Source organism: Durio zibethinus, chromosome 1, assembly GCF_047325235.1.
Source record: "Durio zibethinus cultivar Kanyao isolate XHJ-2024 chromosome 1, ASM4732523v1, whole genome shotgun sequence".
Classification (NCBI taxonomy): domain Eukaryota; kingdom Viridiplantae; phylum Streptophyta; class Magnoliopsida; order Malvales; family Malvaceae; genus Durio; species Durio zibethinus.
Window position 1 is genome coordinate 2,891,616 of NC_143162.1, and position 22,233 is coordinate 2,913,848.

At 31.0% G+C, this 22,233-nt stretch overlaps 3 protein-coding genes across 9 annotated transcripts; 1 reads left to right on the forward strand and 2 right to left on the reverse strand.

Moving 5' to 3' along the window:
- Positions 1-1,164: 1,164 nt before the first annotated feature.
- On the reverse strand, positions 1,165-2,855 carry LOC111310943 (E3 ubiquitin-protein ligase PUB24-like). Its single transcript, XM_022910315.2, has one exon. It carries the CDS (start codon positions 2,418-2,420, stop codon positions 1,194-1,196), a length of 1,227 nt encoding a protein of 408 aa, XP_022766050.2. The 5' UTR covers positions 2,421-2,855; the 3' UTR covers positions 1,165-1,193.
- An 8,927-nt stretch (positions 2,856-11,782) lies between these two features.
- LOC111311653 (BTB/POZ domain-containing protein) lies at positions 11,783-14,860 on the forward strand. Of its 2 annotated transcripts, none has more exons than XM_022911222.2 (3): positions 11,783-11,894; positions 12,793-12,868; positions 13,258-14,860. In XM_022911222.2, the coding sequence occupies exon 3, from the start codon at positions 13,267-13,269 to the stop codon at positions 14,563-14,565; it is 1,299 nt and encodes a 432-aa protein (XP_022766957.2). In that variant the 5' UTR covers positions 11,783-11,894; positions 12,793-12,868; positions 13,258-13,266; the 3' UTR covers positions 14,566-14,860. The 2 variants fall into 2 exon arrangements, with proteins under 2 accessions (XP_022766957.2, XP_022766958.2); XM_022911223.2 differs by having other exon boundaries at positions 11,788-11,894; positions 12,813-12,868.
- Positions 14,861-15,729: 869 nt separating this feature from the next.
- On the reverse strand, positions 15,730-20,359 carry LOC111311652 (BEL1-like homeodomain protein 1). 6 transcript variants are annotated; one of them, XM_022911217.2, is made up of 8 exons: positions 20,057-20,359; positions 19,720-19,838; positions 19,513-19,560; positions 19,008-19,191; positions 18,076-18,895; positions 17,135-17,508; positions 16,960-17,020; positions 15,730-16,864 (listed from the first exon to the last, which is right to left on the reverse strand). In XM_022911217.2, the coding sequence occupies exons 5-8, from the start codon at positions 18,829-18,831 to the stop codon at positions 16,052-16,054; spliced, it is 2,004 nt and encodes a 667-aa protein (XP_022766952.1). In that variant the 5' UTR covers positions 18,832-18,895; positions 19,008-19,191; positions 19,513-19,560; positions 19,720-19,838; positions 20,057-20,359; the 3' UTR covers positions 15,730-16,051. The 6 variants fall into 6 exon arrangements, with proteins under 6 accessions (XP_022766952.1, XP_089614889.1, XP_022766950.1 ...); XM_089758763.1 differs by lacking the exon at positions 19,008-19,191; XM_022911215.2 differs by lacking the exon at positions 20,057-20,359 and having other exon boundaries at positions 19,720-19,875.
- Between the last annotated feature and the right edge of the window lie 1,874 nt (positions 20,360-22,233).

The following is a 22,233-nucleotide window of genomic DNA, read 5'->3' on the forward strand; positions in this document are numbered from 1 at the left end:
ATTAAAGATCTTAAATGTAAATCCCTAATTTCTCCAAAGTTATCATAAAACATCAAAGGGTTTGGGGTGAAAGTAAATAAAGTATATTACAATAAATTAAAATGATATTGGTGAAAGTTCATGCCAACATAGATATGATCAATTAGTAAAGAAAGTTCACGGCAATAATTATATGATCGGTTAATAGAGAGTTGAACTCTTAATTTTATTAACCAAGATTCTATTCTTAACAATTTTAAATACAAAAAAAAAAATAATGATTATAATTTAATGTTTGATTTTATGCATCTATTGCATGATTCTTCCATTTACTGCAGAGCGCATTTGAATGATGAGTTTTAAAATTCTGAAGAAATTCAAAATGAAGGCATTTTAAAATGCATATCATTTCAAAATGTTAATATAATGAGGGAAAAATAATTATAAAAGAAAATTAATGATATTAAAGATAAATAAAATGTATAAATAAAATATACAATATGAGGATCATTAGATTTGTAAAAATATAAAAATATTATTATTAATATAAAAAATAAAAATGTATATTACAGTTAAATAAAATTATATTTATTTTTTTTTTTAAATTTTATTTTATAATGAACCATGTGTAGTAAAGAGAGAAAAGATTTGGAGGAATTTAAAAAAAAAAAAAAAAAAACCACCTATTTAGGTGGAATTTCAAGAGAAAAATTTTGAAATTCTCTCTTCTTTTTACCCAAACAAATAAATTCATTTTTTAACTTTTGAAAATCTTAATTGAAATTAAATTTCTCTTCCAAACACCTCATCCAAACACACCTCAAGGTTTTCATCAAACAAAAATAGCATGATTGGAAGGGGAATAACAAGTAACAAAAATCATATCTATGATATGTAAATTGAATATTACTCTATCCATACCAAAATTATGGTAATGATATTTACTATTATCAAACTTTAATAGCAATTAGCCATATAAACTCATGAGTTCAAGTATATCTTAGATCCCAATAACATTTAATTTTCTCTTAAACAAATTATTAACCAAAGTAACAAAATTCACGACCAACAGTCAAAATTGTCTATACACATTCAATATTTATGAAATGTGCATAGAAATAATTGTGATCATTGGTGGTGAATTTAGAAGTAATTCTGAATTATTACATATTTTAAAAAGTAAATATAAGTATAGTAACTAATATATATTGAATTCAACTAATATACCTTGTCAAGAGAGTTTTATTAGTGCAAGGGAACTTTTGCCACTCATCAGAATGTGATTTAAGGATTTTCATAGCTTTTTCCTTCAAATATGTTGCACAGTCAACTTGCAGCAACATGCAAAGCTTTGTTACGGTTCCAACATCCAACATTTCTTGAACAACCAAATTCGTGGCAGAGAATTTGCTTATCAGTGAAAGGATCAGCACGGCTCGATCGTCCACCGTCGGAGAAACTCTCAGAATCCTCTTTGTCACCACGGCCACGCCTCCTTTATGGCTAAGAAACTCAGCTCTCCCATTTGCACAAGAACATAGATGGAAGATTATTCCAATAATAAGTTCGGTTGTTCTCTTTTCAGGTGATCCCAATTCAAGCTCGATAAGCGCAGAAATTGCTCCTGATTCAACCATCATTAACCTATTTCTTCCCCAAGGACAAGTATCTAATAGAACATGCAAAGCTGAATTCATTCCCTGTTGAGTGACCCTGGTCCCTGATTTCAAAATTCCAACAATCGTCGCAAAGAACTGTGGTTCTAATCTTTCAAGTACAATAGAACTTGTTGTTTCAACGATTGTTTTCAATAATAAAACCGCATGGGATTTTACCATAACGTTGGTTTTGAATTCACGTCCTAATACCCAAATCAATGATTTGATAATCTGATCATTTTCTTTGGGAAGCAACTTTGCTTCAGCTGGTGAAATTCTAATTAAAAAAAGCACGCTTAGGGCTTCTTCCAGGCCATTGACACAGACTTCCTTGAAACAATTTACAATAAACGATAACATAGCTTTAGGCACACCGGCCTGCACCATATAATTCCTGTTTCTTCCTTTTTTGGCCGCCAACAAATCCAGTTCTCTCAGGGTTTTCATCTTGGAATCAGGATGTTGAAGGTCTTTGATGAGTTTAAGGAAATGGGACTTATCAATGGCAGGTTTAGGGGTAGGAATCCGGTCAACGCCGAGCGAAGCATTCTCAGTGCACCAGGCTTGGATCAACCGACGCAGAGTATGGTTAGGGGTTAAATCGGAGTCTCTAGGCAAAGGCTGCTGGGTGACTGGACAGCTGGTTTTTTTGCCAACAAGTAGCCGTTGCTCAATGCTGTCTCGATCATAAGTGATACCGGTTATAGCAGTCACTGGGTCTTTCATGATTTGCAAGGATATTGGGCAAATGAAATACTTGGGTACTTCAACATCATCATCCATTGTATATTTGGAAAACAAAATGGTACAAAAAGATTGATTAAAAAAAGCAGTAGAAGAAAGAAGCTGAAATTGCAGGGCTTTGTTTTAAGACAAAAGTGTGGAATGGGGGGAGAGGTTTGAGTGGTAAGAGAATGCGGCTTAATTTATTGACAAAATTGGGAAGAAATAAGGGATTGGTCGTCTCTTACTAGTCAGTGAATTCTCATGAATCATCGCTCCCCATTAAATTCATTCCAAAGTGGGAGTTCGTTGGTCAAAGGGAGAAAAGTTTAGGCTTTTGCAGATATTAAAGGAACACGTAACAGCATATCTGATGTCTTTTCTTTCTTAAAGAAATAAAATCATCATTAATATTTCTTTCCTTTTTTTTTTTTTAGTTTTTAAATCAAATGGAACTTCATATGATAGTTAATAATAATTTATAAAATTGAAGTAAAAATTTTGGTGGTTGCTATTCATAACCTAGAAAATGTACTATTATCTATCCATCAAACATTAAATTTAATTAATTGATACATAATTTTTTTAAAAAAAAAACTTAAATCCATTATATAAAAAAAAATTAAAAATAAAAAGCTTTAGAGTATTATTTATTGGATTTATATTTGATGTATTATGAGAATATAAATTTTATATATTATCAATAAATTGAATAAAATCATTTTATTAATGAGATAAATCAAATCATATTATCTCATTAATAAATAATTTTTTAAAAAATTATTTTTTATATATTTATTTTAAATATTAATATTTATTCATTAATAAAGTAATATTATTTGATTCACTATAATAATGTATAAAATCTATCTACCGACAATATATCAAATATAAATTCTTATTTATTAAACTTACCTTAACTAGAATAATTGAATGACTAATACATATGTTCTTAAAGCTATAAAGATATAAATTACATTATGATAAAACTATAAAAAATTTTATGGTATACATTAGAAGAAAATAGCTAAAAATCTATCTATTTTTATGGTATAGACTTATTATGTCATGATACGGTACAATCCAGCAAAATATCGTGGAGGATCATGAATTTGGGTCAATTAAACTTTTCTAGAAATGGGAAAAAGTAATATATATATATATATAATTATTCTATATGGTTTCATTATAACCATTGATCATTTTTTAAATTATGAATAATTATCAGACATTAATATCATTTTTATCTTAATTAAGTTTGATTAGTTTGAAAATTGTTACAATTAATAATTGAATATAAATATATAAATAAAGATTTAATATCACTTTTTAAAAAAAAATTCTAATTCACATTTTTTCACAAGTAAAATACCATCGAGTTTTGAACTGTGCAAAATGGATAATATACATAGTTCCATTCCATGAAGCCCTTTTTTTTTTTTTTTTACTTTCTAAGATTCAAATGTGAAATATTTCATTTAAAATTAAATTTTAAATTATAATTGTTGGTAATTTTCATGTCTTTTTCGTTCTAAATAACTATTACCTGACATAGATGTAACAAACAAAGTCTTTAATTTCCCTTTCTTCTTTGTCAAAGATGCTCATCGAGTAAACAAAAGTAGATAAGGAAATACGCGTGGACTATATTCACAGTTCTTGACTAACAACCAGATTCACGGTTTCTTGATATATAAATCATGATTTAAGTTTTTTTTTATTATTATGGTTTAAATTCTAATTATTAAAACTAGAATATAATATTTGATCAATAGATTACATTACTATGGATTCAAATATTAATTTTTGGGTTGCTATTAATTTTTTTTAATGATGGAGATTTTATTTCAATATTAATTGTTATATATAACAATTAACTTTTGCTATTATCTCATGAATAGGTTAATGTGTGATAGATATTAATTTCATTTTAAAACTCATAAATTAGTTTAAGTAAGTGGAAGCCGTTAATAAATAAAAAATAACTTTGCAATTATGAGCGATAAAAATAATTTTACTTTGCAAAAAAAAAAAACTACTTGTTTAAAATTCTATAGGACGAAATTGGTCAAGTCATTCTAAACCTATTCATGGATCAAACCAAGATTTTATTCCACTTCAACAAAGTAAAAAACTCAAAATTTGATGCACAAACAAAATTTAATTTTTTAAAAAATATATATATTAAAAAATCAATATTATAAAATATATTTTAAAATTAAAATTAAATAAAACTTAATTTTTATTTAATTAAATAACATCTCAGGTCATATCAAGTTAAACTCAAACTTAAAAAATATTGCTTAAAACCTTCCAAGAATCGATGTTAGTTTATTAATTGATTTATTTATTTAATTTAAATCTTTAATTTTATATAATATTTAAATATAACTATAATTTTTGTACTAATAATTTCATAAAAAATTAAAACTTTACATGTATAGAACTTCAGAACACCAAAGCTCACAACCCACAATCTCTCTGAAAATTCTAGAGTTGGGTCCATCAATCTGATAAGGACGTAAGCCCACGCATATCATGTGGATTTGGGGTCAAAATTTTCTCTAAAGACTACTGTAATGGGAGTCCCCATCGTCAGACTAAAAAGAGTAAGTCAACGGGTGGCTTTACTTAATTATTACTCTGATCAAGGGCATATAATACATCTACTAATAATTGCTTATTGGTGCATGTATCGAGAGTCGGGTCAAGACTTAAATTTTAATTTGTGTGATTTTAAGATTTTGATATACATTCATTCGATATTTCAAATTAGTATATTTGTTACAGTTTATATCATTATAAGATATTATTCGCTTTGATCTCTCTAGTTTTACGATTTTATCTTATAAAAAATATTTTACAAAGAAAAAGTGGTATGAACCATTTTATACTTCAGTGACCCTCTTTTTATGTACGATATGGGATTCAATACTTTTCTTTAGATCCGTGACATTCTTCCTCACTTAATTTCATGACGCCCTCATCACAGAGGTTGGCCACCTTGTTTACCTCCCTCGAGACGCTTGACGTGGATCAAACGGTTTAAGGTTGACTCTGATACCAACTGTCACGGGTTGAGACTCAGTCTCCAAGCCCGTACGACTCCAAGATCTGGGCATCCACTCATCCAACATCCCAGATCAGTGTACCTATCACGATTCACACCCTTGTAAGATATTATCCGTTCTGACCCCTCTGACCTCACGGTTTTATCCTACAAAAAGCGTCTCACAAGAAAGAGATGGTGTTAAACCCTTTTATACCCTAGTGACCCTCTTTTTATATTTGATGTAGGATTCATGATTTTTTTTTAGGTCCGTGACATTTTCTCCCACCTAATCTCGTGACTCCCTTGTCACCGAAGCTGACCACCCTGCCTACCTCACTCGAGGCGCTTAGCGTGGATCAAATGGTTTAAGACTGTCTCTGATACCACTTGTCACGGGTCGAGATTTAAGCTCCAACCCGCGCGGCTCTAGGACCCAAGCATGTACTCATCTGACGTTTCAGATCAACTTACCTATCACGGTTCACACTTTTATAAGATATATCTGCTCTGGCCCCTCTGACCTTATAGTTTTATCTTACAAAATGACTCTTACAAAAAAAAGATGGTGTGAATTTTTTTATATTCCAATGATTTTTTTTTATGTCTAATATATTATTCAAAACTCTTTCTTAAATCCGTGACACGTACACTTGCCTTGGGTATGAATGTGATATGACACCCCCGCTTGTTCAAGCGTATGATTTTTCTTCTCAAAATCCCTGGTCAATCCGATGGGCTGCACCCTTCATAAGTTTCAAACGTTCTAAGTTTTCTTTAATGCTCCTTTTAAAAAAGGGAAAAAAATAAAAACTCATTTTCTTCGTGGGGCTGCAAAGTTTTGATGAAATGTATATGGTTATGCCATAGAAAGTACCAGATCAGGCTTGATTTTAAGGAAGGACTCATATGAGATTTTTTAGATGAATATCGTGATATTTTTTATTAAAAATAATTAAGTAATAATTAAAATTAATGGATTGAAAGTTTTTTATACATAAACAAGTGTATAAATTTTAAAAAAAAATTATATATTTTTATTAATATTTTCGTTCAATTCTATTAATTAATTTGTTTTAATTTTTAATTAGAGTTTAATTATATCGATTTTGTTAAAGAATTTCATAAATTTTATTTAGAGAATTTCATCTAAGTTTTGTCTTGATTTTAAAGGTTTAGGAAAAAGTTAAGAGAGAGAGAGAGACATAGATTTGGGATGCTTATTGTTAATGCAAAATGAGATTTTGATGTGAGTACTTCGCCGGTGTCGTGGAGATGAGTTGCTATGGACTTGAATATGAAGGGAACAATTAGTTGGTGAAGATGGGAAGTGGCTCGACGGAAAGATTGTACATGATAGAAAAAATTGTAAAGTTACCGCAGCTAAATTAAAAGATAAAAAAATAAATTCAAAGCTTATAAATTTAGTTAGTTAATACAATTATTCTTAAGACATAATATTGAGTAAATTTAAATTTTAAAATTTAAATCTAAACATCTATAATTTTTTTATCTATTTCAAACTGCAATCTCTTTTGTAAAAAAGAAAAAAAAAAAAAAAAACTTCATAACATTAATTGAAATAATTTGTGGTGACAATATTGTATAGTTGTAAAGAAAGAGGTGACTTGGTATGTAATATAAAGTTTTTATCTGATTTTACATAACTTTATTTATGTTCTATCATTTGTAATGAAATTTTAAGTTTTTAAAAGTATCTAAGCCCAAAAAAAAAAAAAAAAAAAGGCAATATTGCAAGTCTTTGATGTTTGAATGGAATAGATAATTCTTCAATTGTTTCTCAACTTGCAATTTTAACAATGGTGATGTTTTATTTAATGTTTCTAACGCATTTCGTAATTAAAAATTTCAAAATCATTCTAACGTGTTTCGTAATTAAAAAATTTCAAAATCGAATGATAATTAAAAATGAATATCAATAGTCTTACACGCTTGTAAAATTTTCTCCATTCGTCAATGAAATTTAAAATGAAAAGAAGACTGAATACCATCCAAAAAGTTGGGTAAAAATACATGAAAAAAACAGGTAAGAACATGTAAGTCATTGGTTTTAAGTGAAGTTATTGATATATTTTTGTGAGCTTACAATTTGATCATGGCTGAACACTTGTAACTTGATAATGTTTGAATGCTTATGTTATATGATTTTAATCTTTTCTCTATATTTTACATGCTTTGTTAATGGAATTTCTTTTATTTTTTAGATATTATTGGATAGTTTTTAAGTTGGTAGAGAGCATATGAAAAAAAAAAAAAAAAAAAAAAACCGTGTGGACAATTCAAGTCATCAATGTTATGTCATGATGGACCTTGATTATTTCATTTTTCGGTCAAATTTTCAATTTTTTTAAGGAGACTGCAATCTAAAGATATGTAGAGAAGATTTTATAATATGATTTTTTTAATAAAAATATCACAATTTGAAATTTAAAAAAAAAAGTTACAAACGTTATAATTCAAATTTTAAATTTACTGAATATTATTTTTTGAAAATGATTACATAAATCAATTATTGAGCTAAACTCTAAATTCATATATTTTAACCTTAATTCAACAATTAATAGCTTGAATTTGAAAATTTTCTTAACTTGAAATTTTCAAATATCAATTCTTAATAAAAATGAGATAATTATGAAATAAAAGAGAATTACCTCCTTTTTTATACACAAGATACTGCAAATGCGCAAAGCTTAAAATCAAGAGCTATATATCAATTATGAAGCTTGAAAACAAAACATGATGAGTCCACCGCCAGAGCAAAAGAATGATCCTTCCTCTTATAAATGTTATTTTTGTACACAATCTGCATCTAAATGAACACAAAAGGAAATAAAAAATATTATGTTGAAGTCCATACAACAATTTGTTTTATTGAAAGAAAATAACATTTCGGGTTAGGTTAGAATCACTCATTCGTCAATATTTTGTTTTCATCAGATTCAAGATTGTGACCAACGAAATAACTAGAAATCAGCATGTCACTTTCTCATTTGAATGATTCAACAATCATTCAATGAGATGAACAAAAAAACAATCATGTAAAAAATAGGCTTATCAACTCTTCTCCAAAACTTGATGGCATGGACATATATGAATATCTGTTGAATGTAACAAGTTACCCATAATTAGCCGCCCACTTAGCAGTTCACATTAAATCTCTCACATAATGAGTGATTTTTTTTTTAAATATGATCATGGGTATTTCATGCTTTGTTAGAATACTTTTTATATGAATGATCAACAAGGAAAAAAAAAAAAAAAACCTCTACTTTGCAACAAACCCATGTAAATGAAATCGAATAGTTATGTCGTTTAATAATAAAATGTTGAATTTTTAATTTTAATAATCATAACTTAATTTAATAAAAAAAAAAAAGGGGAAACCAATAAATTTTAGGATAATATTTCATTTGTAATGAGATGTGGGCCATTTGGCTGCCTTCTACTTAGATTCTTGCCCCTTGCTTGTGAGCATCACATAGCAAAAATACCTAATTTTAAAGTGAAAATTCTAGAACTTGTTCAGGTTTAATTTGTCATAAAACAAATTCTCATAAAATTACAAGCTAATTACACAATTCTCATAAAACAATTTTAATACTAACCAAAAAAAAAATTCACATCACATGGGCCTTATTTGGCTGCTAAATGGCAGACAATTGGTCTTAATTGAAAAAAATAAAATAATCTTAATTTTATCCATATTTATTCATTTTATACAAGTGAAATGTAATGTCTTATAAATATTTGATCAATTAATGATAAATGCATGTATTTTTTTATCGAAACTTTATTTTTAAAATTATTATTTTAGAGTCATAATTATGAAATGATATAGAAAATTAGATGTTAAGACTTCTTTGTTTTGTTTTATTTTTCCTTGTTCTTTTTCCATTTAATTAATTTGATTGGCTATGAGATGACTTGAACCAGCTGCCGGTCTAGAAAATTGTTTTATCAATTGTTGAATAACACATTTCCATAACAGGGTTTGTCCATTTCATGGCCCAACAAGTCGGCTGGTCATTGCTTTCATTAGCTTATTATTACTTTGAATTTCCATTTTCAACGATTGATTTTCCAGCTTCCAAGTCCACCCATTTTGTTTGTTTCTTCTTTTTCTGTTTGTTTAATTCCACTGCCTAAGTCCACACTCCAGTCCTTTTGAACACTGGAAAATATGAAGCTTCTCAATTCTCGTCTACCTAACAGTTATTATAATTATACTCATAATTTCAAGAATTTAAAATTTAACAAAATTGATTTATGTAATTATTTTTTAAAGATGATATTTAATAGATCTAAATTTTAAATTTTAATACTTAAATTTCTTTCTTTATTTGTAGATTGTGATTTTTTTATAAAAAAAAACATTAATAATTCGAGGCTTTTAAAAGAATTAAAATGTGCGAGTATTAATTATATAAAATTCCGTACTAATGATTTTAATAAATGATGTATTTTTTTATGATTAAAAGAAAATTATAATTTTGGTCGTTGCAAATCCCATTAAGACTATTTGTTTCATAAAAATTAGTTCTAAAAAATATTTTTTAGAAAATATTTATGTTTTTTGGAAAAGTAAAGCTTTTCTTTATATGGTTGAGTCAATAAAAAAAAAATATTTTCAGTTATTTGATTGTTTTTTGAAAAATACAAAAAATATATTAATATTAAACACTTAAAACAAAACTATTTGTTATTTGTATTAATATTTTAAAGATTTACAATAGTATTGATATTATTAAAATATTATTTTTATTAATATAATAATATTAAATATAGTAATATTTAATATTAAAATATTAAAAAAATTTATACTATAAAAATAGTTATATTTTATATTGAAAATATCTATTATAAATCATAACAAAAATATTATTTATTTATATTTATTATTAAAATAGTAATATAATGCATTAGTCTATAACATATGAAAATAATATATTTTAAATTGAAAAACAAAAAATGTTTAAAAATAATCATATTATTAAAATAATATTATTATATTAAATCATATTAATTGTAAAAATAATAAAATATTATTTACTATATTAATATTTATTATTAAAATAATAATATAATACTATTTCTTATTGGAATATTAAAAATATTTATGTTTAATAATATACAAAATAGAAATGTTTAAAATTAAAATATCAAAAAACTTTTAATATTAATATTTTAATTTAATTAAAATTAAATAAAATTATTTTTATTAATATAATAATATTTTAGTCGGGTCAAATAAAACTTGAGTTTAAATATCATATTTAAGGCCTCTTTAGAGTAAAATTATAAAATTATTTAAAATTAAAATATTAAAATACTTTTAATATTAATATTTTAAAATTTTTAAGTAAAATTAAATAAAAATATTTTTATTAATATAATAATATTTTAAATCGAATCAAATTAAATTTAAATATAAAAAATTATGTTCAATATTCGATTTACACATAACTATAATTACGAGTTTAATAAGTAATTTCACCCATAAATAATTTTTTTTCAAAAAATTATTTTTTTCTTTAAAAAATAATTTTCAAAAAAATTAATCTTATATTTTCGTTGAACAACTAATTTTTTGTTAAACAAATATAAAAAAAGACAAAAATAATTTTTCGCGAAATAAGAGTTTAAACAAAAAAAAAAAAACGAAATAGTAGTAGTTGCAGGACAGCTTTCATGTGAAAAACATTGAAGCGTGGCAATTACAACTTTCGCCTTAATTAGCTTAACCATCATCACATGTTTTGCTAACCTAATTATCAAACCAGCAGAAACAAGTCAATTTCTGCTGCAGGCTGTTTTATATGGTCAAATTACTTCAAATTATATGATTGATTCAGTAAAATAATAGCAATTACTCAAATTAAAAAAAAAAAAAAAAAAACTAACAGGTAAACTTTTTTAGAGTTTGGACATGAAAAATATTGAATCTATTTTCCAATATCTATTAGTAATCTACATCTAGCACCTTCCAATTTCATGAAGCACAAGGAAATGACTTTCTTTGAGAAGAAATATAAACATATTGTGTAAACACTTAATTTTTATTAAGCAACAAAAATTTTGAGTTTTTCTTAGCATATCTTCTTCCTTTTGTTGCTCCGATTTGTCATGAACCAAGTGAAATTTTAATTCAGTTTACTAACCCAAAATTTAATTTAAAGAAAAAAAAAAAAGACAAAACTAGTTGGCGAGTAGGTTTGGAGTGGGGGGCGGGTAAGCCGTAGCAAAACCCAACCCAAGAATTTTCTCGAGTCCAAGAACATCTTTTGGGCCAATGGCTCCAGAGATCTGCCCATTCATCTTAATTCTCAACTCACTTCAATGTTCGATGTTAAATGTTCAATGTTCAAAGTTCAAAGTTCCAACCTTTCTCTCTGACCGATAGAGAAAGAAAGAGCTTTTTTTTTCTTCTTGTCTACTGCTTATGCGACTTCAAAGTAAAAGAGAAGGTATTACTTCAACTTCTTTGCATCCATTTTCCACTGGGTTTTTAACGTTTTCCTTTAATTCTTTATTTATTTAAACATCTACCCATTTTAGATAAGCCACTATTTAGTTTTTATAATCAAGATTCTTGGGTCAAATTGAACTTTTTTTTAAAATTTTTTTTGGCCTAGTTTGAGTTTCGATTTGCTTAATTACCGAACTGGTTTATCTCACGTTGAAATTTTGCTCTTATACTCCATAAAAATGGATTTGGATTTTTTTTTGGTTAAAATGTGATTTTTTTTTATGGACAAGGAAAAATGAAGCATTTTTGGGTTTTTTAATTGATTGTCAAAATATGGGGAAATAATTTTCCTAACTAATGTTGGCTCAGTGGGTATCTTGTTTCAGTTTTATGAAGAAGAGCCATTTTTTTCTGAATTTTGTTTCATTCCTTTTTGCTGATGAATGAGCAACCAAGAAGCTTTCCTTGCTTTTTGGTCCCTTTTGAAGATACTCGATTTCTGTGTAAATTGAAATTTCTGTTTCCTTTTTAGTCTTATTTGTATTCATTTTGTTCAATGGAGTAACCTGTGTTACTTATAAAGTTTTAGATTAACTTTTATTTAATGCTTAGAGTTTACCTTTAAGCTCAACTAAGTAGTTGCATTTATAACAAATCTGTATGTAATTAAACCTGGTGAATGACGTAATGAATCTTTTAGTGATCAGTGAGGATTTAGATGATATCAGATACTTCTATGCGGTTCAATCGCGTTACTCCAATTTTGCAATAGTGATGTGAAAGTGTTAATTCTTGTTTGAACAACTCTATAATGTACAATAGGTTCTGAGGCTCCGTTGCTAGGAAATTTCTTAATTGTGTTTGTAATTTTGTTGTAGTACTTATTTGTCTTTTAGATTATTGTTTATCTATGTAGGTGCATAATGCATCAAGTCACAGTTCTTAGTGCTCGATTCTTCAAAGGAGGCACTTGTAAGTATTCTTACAGACTCATTCTTGATATTTTATTAATTTTTGGCTGCAATGTGATTTTTTTTCAATTAAATTGAGCCTGGTTCAACTGAAAATACTCTTCTGTTCATTCAATTGTTTTATATACTTATTGAATATAAAGTGTGGCACTTCAACCAAAATGTCGGTTGGTATGTTGATCTCTTCTTGTATAGAATCCAATTGTATGTTTCTTCGAATGAACAACTTTAATTAGTTTCGTTGTAATACAACTGCCTGGAATTGAAATTCACAAGTTAATACTATGCATTTGTAGTTGAACTTTTTCTTCTTTTTTTTGCATTTATCCTTCAACAATAGTTATAAGCTGTTTCTAGTTTTTCATGTATGCTGTTTCCTCTTGCTTTAAGGAACATAAAATGGATGCTCCAAGAAGAATAGGTGACCGATCAACCAGTGATGTTGTTGTGAGGCTACGAACTCAAGAAGGGCGTGATGAGTGGATGTATTGTCACTCCAACATCCTTGTAGAGAAGAGCAAATATTTTGCTGACCGTCTCTCTGAGAATTGGCCAACTTGTCAGATCCTTGACTCACGCAACTGTGTTGAGGTTTACTGCCAGGAGTCAGAATTTGATCACCATGTCAATGTTATACGCCTTCTCTATGTTGTTATAGATGGCTCAGTTGATGACTTATGGAATGGTGTAAAAAATGCCATCGGCATTCTCCAAGTCGCTGTTGAACTTGGGTGCCCACAAATTGTAACTGCTTGTGTGAACTACTTAGAAGCTGTCCCTTGGGAAGAGTCCGAGGAGGAAGAGATTCTAAGAATCATACCAGGCATGGGTTCTGAAGTGGAGCCAATTCTTGCCCGTCTCCAACCAGTCAATCCATCAGCTATACATGGAATTTTTATCTCAACTCTTCGATTTGCCACGTCATCGCCACCTTCTCTGATGAATGATCTTAAATCTTCTGCTCAAGAGCAACTTGAGTACATGGTAACTGAAGATGACGATTCCCCTCTATTACTTGCCAGTGATGATATCAAATCTGAGGTAAAAGATTGTATAGGGAGACTATTTTCTAGATTTAACAGTCTGTTAGAAGCTTTTTTATGTGAGACCACAGAATCGGTTGGTGAGGCAGGAAAGATGACATCATTTCAGTCCTATTTAGTGGACTTTTCATGGGCTTGTCAGCTGTTGACAAAATTGGAAATAATGAGGGAGTTCGTTAACAGTTGGGTGGATGCATCTGATAAAATGGTTAAGGTCATGCAATCAAGTTCAACAGTTGAAATAATTGAGACAAAGATGAAGGTTGTTGAGGTTGTGGCAAAAGTTTTGGAGTCAATAGGTTATGGCACTGTTATTTTGCCAACTGCTAAACGGCTTCACATGGTGAAAGTCTGGCTTCCGTTTGTGCAGGTTACGAAACCTCTGATTGATTCTGCCATGACTAATGAGGAGGATTCTTTGGCATTTAAGATAGATGGTGAACTTTGGCAGTCATTGGAATCAACATTTGTTTCCATAATTCTTGCGTTGCCATCTGCAGACCAAGCTGAGATTTTGACTGAATGGTTAGGAAATGAACATGTACAGTATCCAGATCTAACTGAGGCTTTTGAGGTGTGGTGTTACAGGTCCAAGGTTGCTAAGCGGAGACTGGCATTGTTCGGGAGCAGCCATTGTACGTCTAACACACTCTGAACCTTTTCTTCCATATTGTTTACGCTTCTGATTCTGTAACCATTTGCTCAGTCAAGCATTGAGCATTCAAGGTTTTTCATTTTTGTTTCTTTCTATAGATCAGGTTACAGTTGCAATTTAAAGGGGGAAATGTCATTAAAATGAAGAGATGTCTAAGTTAGCGACCCCCTCTGCTTTTTGTTTGATTTGAAATTGAAATTTTAGTTTTTGTAAATCATGTGATGCTAGATCCTCTGTAAATGTATAAACCAGGAGGTGATTAGTCTCATAGAAAATGCCCCTTCTGGACTCACGCAGCCAGGTTATCAGTTTTTTGCTGGCCAACTTTGATTTTAAATACAAAAAACCTAGTTGAACCCAAACTTTTGAGAAAGTATTGGTGGGCATGGGGGGTTTTCTCTGCTCGCAAAAACACTTTTATTGCATAAAATTAGCTTCGTACAAATAAAAAACAAACTTCCCAAGCATCAGCATAAAGCTGAAATCACAAGGTGGTGCTTACATGGATGGGCAAGCTTCAAACGTCAAGGATCAACATATAAAATGGTTTTTATGTGTTTTGGGTCCAAACAAGATTTTATATGTACCCCAAAATAAAAATGGCATTCCATTTGAACTGTTATTGTCAGAATGAATGGTAAGATAATGTATTATGGGATAGAAAATATAATTTGTTGGCCCTTTGATTTATACCTTTTAGTCATTTTCTACTAGTAGTTATAGTTGATTATTCCAATTATACTTGCTGAACAAGCAATTTTGAAAAAATATAAATAAATATCCAAACAGAGAAGAGAAGATTGAATTTGAACCATAATGAGTTCGGGTACAGAAGATTGAGCATTAATAGACTATTGCTGCACTTTTGTCTAACACTAGATGACTTTTTATTCAGCCTTAATCCTCTCTTTCCCTTTTTTTTTTTTTTTTGTAAGGTTTTCATGTACAGAAGCAATAGGGTCCCTTATCTCAAGCCTTAACGCTTCGTGCTGCATTCATGATTCAAAATGTTTCAATCTGCAAGCATTGATAAACTCACATCAAAGCTTGAGCACTTTCATCAAGAATGTTCATGGTAACAGTTTTGCTCCAAAGAATTCAGTTGCAGCAAACTCTGCTTTAAACTTTCCACATCCATTTGATGAAATACTATTCACACCGAAATTGACTAAAAATTGAGATATTAGTATACCCGAGTAACTAATTTTATGATATCAATCCATCTATCCAATCCCCAAAACTTACAAAATTAATATACAATCCTCAAATATAAGCTGAGAACCTAAGCTGTCTAAGGACTCAAATTGTGGTATGCAAAGTATAAACCTATACTAGGTGAAATTTCATTCTTTACATTACCATGCATTTTCCTCGTTCCCTAAAGGAGGGAAAATGATGAGAACATCAGGAAATGGTGAAAGAGGACCCTTGAAACCATTCCCTGTAAGTTTGTTGAATCCGAAATGTCTAGCTCAAATCATAGTCATCAGGCAACATAGTCTGGTAACAATTGCGCCGCAAACCTTTTTCTGTTCTGAATGTTGATGTTCTCATATGCAGCTGAAGAGTGAGGTGTTGAAGGGTTTATAGCACCAAATTCATTTTGTTCACCAATGTCTAACCTTCTCCCCATTTGCATGCTTTGGTTTGGGAGAAATGTTTGATGAGTTCCAGATAAGGAGAGGTTTTCACAGTGGGGAAGACCAAGAGTGAGGGAAACGCCATTACCTGAAAACCTTGGAGCAAACTGTTCTGCATCAAACCTTCCAATTTCTCCAATTGGATATTGCCCAAAACCTCCCATGAAATTTGTATTGGTTCCCATGAATGAGTAGCCATCTTTGCCAAACTTCATAGAAACCTCATCGTTTGCCTCACTTTGCTTGATATCCATGTTTATTGATGGGAGACTAGTCGGGGACTGCAACAGTTCAATGCTCCTAGGTTTCTTTGGACTTCCTCGGGTTATCCCTTCCAATTCGGATGAGCCAATGAGGGAGAATCCTGACTGGTTGCGGACATTTCCTGCAAGGGGGGACGTTGAAGCTGTAGTAATGGACATTGAGGAAGCATTATGGTTTGTGACATTGTCCTGTTTGGAATTGAAACTTTTAGCCTGGTTCTCTGCAGGACTTTTCTCTGGAGCAGTGGATTTGGATGTTGAATCTTCATTATTCTGGTTCTTGCTTGTTTTGTCCTCTGAACCATTCTGTTCTTGCTCCTTGATTTCCTCCATGTACATCTCTTCCACCATTGGTTTCCAAAGCCGGACTCGAGCATTTATGAACCAATTAGACACCTGAATTATCACAAGAACATCCTAGAATCAGACATGACAATATTGGGACAATAGTTGCAAGAAAATGCTAAAAAAACATAGAATTTAGCCAGTACCTGGCTCCTAGTAAGCCCTGTTTGTTTTGCAAGCATGTGCTTGTCTGAGTCTTTAGGATAGCTGAAATGCAAACAAAGAAATCAGATGCTATTGTAAAATCAAAAGGACCTTTCAAATTTAGAAGCTTTAAAGAATATATCAAGTGTGGCATTGAGAATTATTTAAAATACTTACGGATGGAGAAAGTGTTCAAAGAGCCAAGCTCGAAGAACAGAAACTGATCTTTCTGGTAATCCTCTTTGCGGTCTCCAAGCATTGTGCTGCATCATTCCCAACTGCTGAAGTGTTCTTTGTTGTCGAAGGTGATGATCCACAAACTTAAGTCTCGAGCCCTCAATTTTCACTCCTAGGCAATCCTCTTCACCCAAACTCGTGTTTGCAGCTCGAATTTGGCCTGTTATTGCATCTTTCAAACACCGAAACTGCTTGGAGATGGTCTTTAATGCAAGAGATGTATATGTTTTAGCAGAGTTAATTCCAGCTGCTTGCTCAAATGAGGAAATTACAATCTGCATCTGGTGATGGTATTGCCTGTACTTTTGATCCACCTGGAAAAAAATTATGAAAAAAAGACTCAACAACTAAATATCAATAATTCAATATTGTACGCTTAAACATGGACTTCGAACATCTAAAAGAACATTGAAATTCAATGTTGGTAACCAAATTGCAAGAACCTGGCATACAAATTTTTAGCTCTAGTCGGTAAATTTCATTGATTTAAGGTCTAAAATCAAACTACTGCTTTTAATTTCAACAAAAATCGACAAACTTTATCTTCTTCTTCAAAGATCGACATCTAAACGGATCATAAGGCCCCAAAATTATTAAAATCCCAATTGATGACTCAATGGATGTAACTTTTATCCCAGTGTTTTCCATGATTCTCTTCATTATTATCTATTACTTTATATCATCCGGCTCAATTGGTAAAGACTCAACTCAGTTTCCCCCGTATTAGAACAATATTTTTCTTGAAAAACACAACTTTCCCAAGAAAACAAACTTATTTTCTTATACACTTTCACTTTCAAAGAATCAAACCAAACCCAACCAAACCATATCCAATAGACAACTCTATATATGTATGATAAATATCTATATAATTTCCATACCTCATCAAGCATGCTAATTAACTTTGCTTTCTTCATCTGAATTTCCTGTCTCTCTGAAGTAGTCAGCTCGGCACCGCGCTTCCCACCTGCCTCCTCACCACCAGAGACATCTCCGGCCACAGCCGACGATTCTCCGATAGCCTTACTGCTATTGCTATTATTTCCACTACCCTTCTTAGTCAATTCATTCTTCGTAATCGCAGTGTTGTTTACATTAACAACCTCATCAAGAAGCTCTTGAGCAGCCTTTAGGTATTTAGAGCCCAACAACACACGTTGTATACCCGACACCCCATTGGTAATCCCTGAACCAGAAGAAGCTGACCCGCCTGAAACCCGCATGTCCTCACCTGAAACTGCTTGAGCCTGTGACCCATAACCGGACTGCTGTTGGGAAGAAAGGCTCAAAGAGAGTCCCTGCTGAGCGCGTGGCGTGTCACGCGCTGCTCCAGAAGGGTCAATAGGGTTGTACAAGTTGTAATGAACGCGCTGGACGAGGCCATGCAAGGGGGAGATATCGTTGGAAATAGGGTCTTGGTTGGCGCCTGAGGTAACAGGGAGGGGGATGCCGACGAATTGCTGAGTGTGGGGAGATGGAGCGTGAGGAGACAGAGCGTTGGAGTTGAGGAAAACAAAGTTGTTTGGCTGGGGAGGAGGGGTATCCGAGTACTGAACATAAGCAGGGTTCATAAGTACGAGGGTTTGGAGCCCATCAGCTGCTTGGATTTCGGGGTTCCCATGAAAGTACGTCGCCATCGGATGCTGTTTTGTTTCTAGGAGTTTTCAAAAATCTAATGTTATTTTCTGTGCTTTCACTTCACTGAAAAGAAAAACAAAGACCAAGAATTACTACTAACTACTTGCATAGTCACAAAATCCATCTATATAACATCAATCAAAATATACAACACCAAAGCTTAGACATGCTTTACCTTATTCTTCACAATGACTCCTGAGTCTTTGAATCAACCCATTTGAGGGCTTTGCTAGGTTGATGAATAGCGGGAGAAAATCGGGGAGAGAGAGAGAGAGAGAGAGAGAGAGAGAGGTACTTTTTAGAGTAGCAGCAGCGGTGATAAATGGGAGATTGATGGTCTTCGGATGATCAAGTGGATCCTGGAAAAACCAATGGAAAGAAAAGGAGTGATGACCCCACAAAGTTCAAATACAAATAACTGTGATTGGTTCAAGGTTTGACAACAAGTCATGTTACTTGTCGTGCCTCTAGTTCTTCATATTCTATAGCTTGAAGACATGGGAGTTGAAGGAAGATGAAAAAGAGCGAAGGGAGTATGGGAAAGAAAGCTATGGTGTTTATATAACAGATAGAGAATATGAGAGAGAAGGATCAGGTACAGAGATTGAAAGGGAGAGGAAGAGAGAGAGAGAGAATTGAAAATAATTGATTATAGTAATACTAGTAAATAATATTGGTACCTGCTGTGATGGCAATCTAAGTGTACACGTGCTTCATGATCATCTTCTCTGCAATGGGAAAGAAGGATATTTTTTTAGCATGCCAAAAAACCACACCAAATTTTGAGAAAGAAGAACTCATATAGTTACAGCTGAAACATCATAACTTGAGACAAAGGGAAAGAGAAGAGAGATAGGGGATACCACCATTCACTACTCTATACCCACCTGTCTGAATATAATCTATCTATGGAATTTATGATTTTTTTTCTATCAATTCCTAGCTTCAGAATATAGAGAGGAAAGCAGGTCCTTTGTCAGACTCAAAATCTCTGCAACTCCCCCCACTGAAAAGGGCAAAAAAAGAAAGAGAGAGATGGGGTTAGAAAGGCTGAGAAAAAGATACCCATCTTTATACACTTCATTATCCACAGATTTATGATAATTTTTCTTTAATCTTTATAATTCTCATTTCTTTTTTTTCCTTTTTAGAGAAAAAATATTTCTCTTTCAAAGAAACTAGGAAGATATGTAGGAGTTGTAAATTGAATTCAACGAATTGTACCATTTTTATTCTTTTTTTTATATTTTTGGTTTTTGCTTTAGACAGATTGCTAGGAGTTGTATCAGTGCTGCAACTGTAAAAGGTTGTTATCCTACGCAGATCATTAACCCCTCCCCTTCCCCTTCTCTATCTTTCTCTTTTATGGCTGTTAGGGTAACATTGAACAGAGCAAAACAAGAGAGCTTCTCTGATTTGACCCTCCCTTTTCAAATCATTTGATGCAGCCTAGCAACATTGATCACCACAGGAAAACCAACTTTTCGTTTCTTTTTTCCGTGAAAGAAAGAGAAAGAGAAGAGAGACGTTTTCTGATATATTATATATAAGGATTTTATATAAAAAAATTATGAAATATTTCTGTGTGTCAGAAGATTACAAACAGCTGAAAAACGAGGAAACGTCTCCTTCCACACCAAAGCTTAATCAAGAAAAGAAAATTATAATAAAAATAAAAAGAAAAAAAAAAGATGATGATAATGATAATGATGATGAACAGAGAGGGTGGAGGGTCCTACTCCTCAATTCTACATTTAATATCTCTTTGTCCTTTTGCCTTTTTTTCCTAATTTTTTGGGCTAATATTTTTGTGGTTGGATGACAGATTTTGAGGATAACGCAATTAAATTGCTAAGGAACACAGACCAACCACCATGACACCTACTTTAGTGCTTGAAAAATGTTAAATACAAAATGAAATAAAAACTAGTAATAGTACAAATATATAATAAAAAAATTTATCTTCTATATATATTTAAAAATTTAAAGAAAACCCATTTTTTGGAATTTTGAATTTGAATATAAAAACTTGAAATTTACCGACAAGTAAATAGTCTGATAATGAATCAAAACAAAAAGAGTGGGGTCCTAATCAAATGCATGAATGTGTGAATTTGAATCAATTGCTCCCAACTGTGTAGGACCTACCTGAATTTCTCTCATGCATCAAACCCTTTACCAAAATTTAGTAGAAAATTAAATTTAAAAAAAAAAAAGAAAAATCCTCTGATATAAGTGTCCATTAGCTACTTTTTGAGATTAAAGTTCTTTATTTCTCTCCCAACTTTTAATTTTGTTATATCATCTGTTGTCATCTTCCCAATTCAACCTTTGCAGGGCTCCAAAGGGTTCCTAAAAACCAAAGAAACTGATTTATTAAAAAGATAAGAGAAGTTGACCTTTATGGGGCGTAGGAATAAAAAGAATTAGATTCAAGAAGATATACTGTAGGGGAGAGCAGCTATATATTCAATTAATTAACTCTCTGAACAACAAAATCTACCAGTTTTTTCTCTATCTGATCAGCCACACTTTCAAGAAACACTGCTATCACCATCAGTAACAATTATAGTAGTACAAGAGTTAGCAGTGACAGGCTTTTGAGGTTGTGATGTTAATAGGAGTAATGGTTTTCCTAACTTCATTGACACATTTATTTATGTTTTATTTCGTCTTCATCAAGTAAACCAATTTTTTTATTGGTTATGGGCACTACAAATATATATTTAAGGGGATTTAAAAGAACTGTCATTCTCTGATCAAATCAAAATCATCACAAGTCTAATTTATTACCGAAGTCATCTACTAAAATCTACTAGTAGTAGCATACAGACTGCTTACTGCTAGGATTCTGCCATAAAATCTTGATGTAGTGACAGGAAACTTTTCACTTTTGTTTGTCAGGCGGAGATCATTAACTTTGAGTTCCACTGCTGGACAACCTCCCCTCCCCCCCCCCCCCCACCCCCAATGCCATAAAAAGTAAGCTCGAAACTCACCTGAAAGAGTACCCACGTGGTCAGTCTCTTCTTGAGTTATAAAGGATTCTTCTGTTCTATCTTCAGTTTTCACATCGGCAAAAAAGAGTTGTAACTTTCGCCCTTTATTAAAAGCTTTAGTATAAAATTCATGGATTGACTGCACCGATGTCCTGTTTAGCTGAAAACTGATCCGATGCAGTACAATATTTTTTAATAGGAAAAACAAATTATTAAATTCATGTTCATGGCCTTTATAATAATATACTCCATTTGTCTTATACTTTTTAGATGTTTCAAAATTATGTCATATTTTTTTAACATAAAAAAATTTAAATTTTTTATATTTTAAAATTTTTAAAATTTTTTTAAACTTTTTGACATAAAAAATTATGAAAATTTAATTTTATAAATAATTTTAAA

Excerpts from the sequence above, each read along its gene's own strand:
- LOC111310943 (XM_022910315.2), bottom strand. The coding sequence starts at position 2,420 with ATGGATGATGATGTTGAAGTACCCAAGTATTTCATTTGCCCAATATCC.
- LOC111311652 (XM_089758763.1), bottom strand. The coding sequence starts at position 18,831 with ATGGCGACGTACTTTCATGGGAACCCCGAAATCCAAGCAGCTGATGGG. Across the intron at positions 17,509-18,075 it reads TAATTAGCATGCTTGATGAG|GTGGATCAAAAGTACAGGCA; the intron begins GTATGGAAATTA and ends ATTTTTTTCCAG. Across the intron at positions 16,865-16,959 it reads CAGGGCTTACTAGGAGCCAG|GTGTCTAATTGGTTCATAAA; the intron begins GTACTGGCTAAA and ends GTGATAATTCAG.
- LOC111311653 (XM_022911222.2), top strand. The coding sequence starts at position 13,267 with ATGGATGCTCCAAGAAGAATAGGTGACCGATCAACCAGTGATGTTGTT.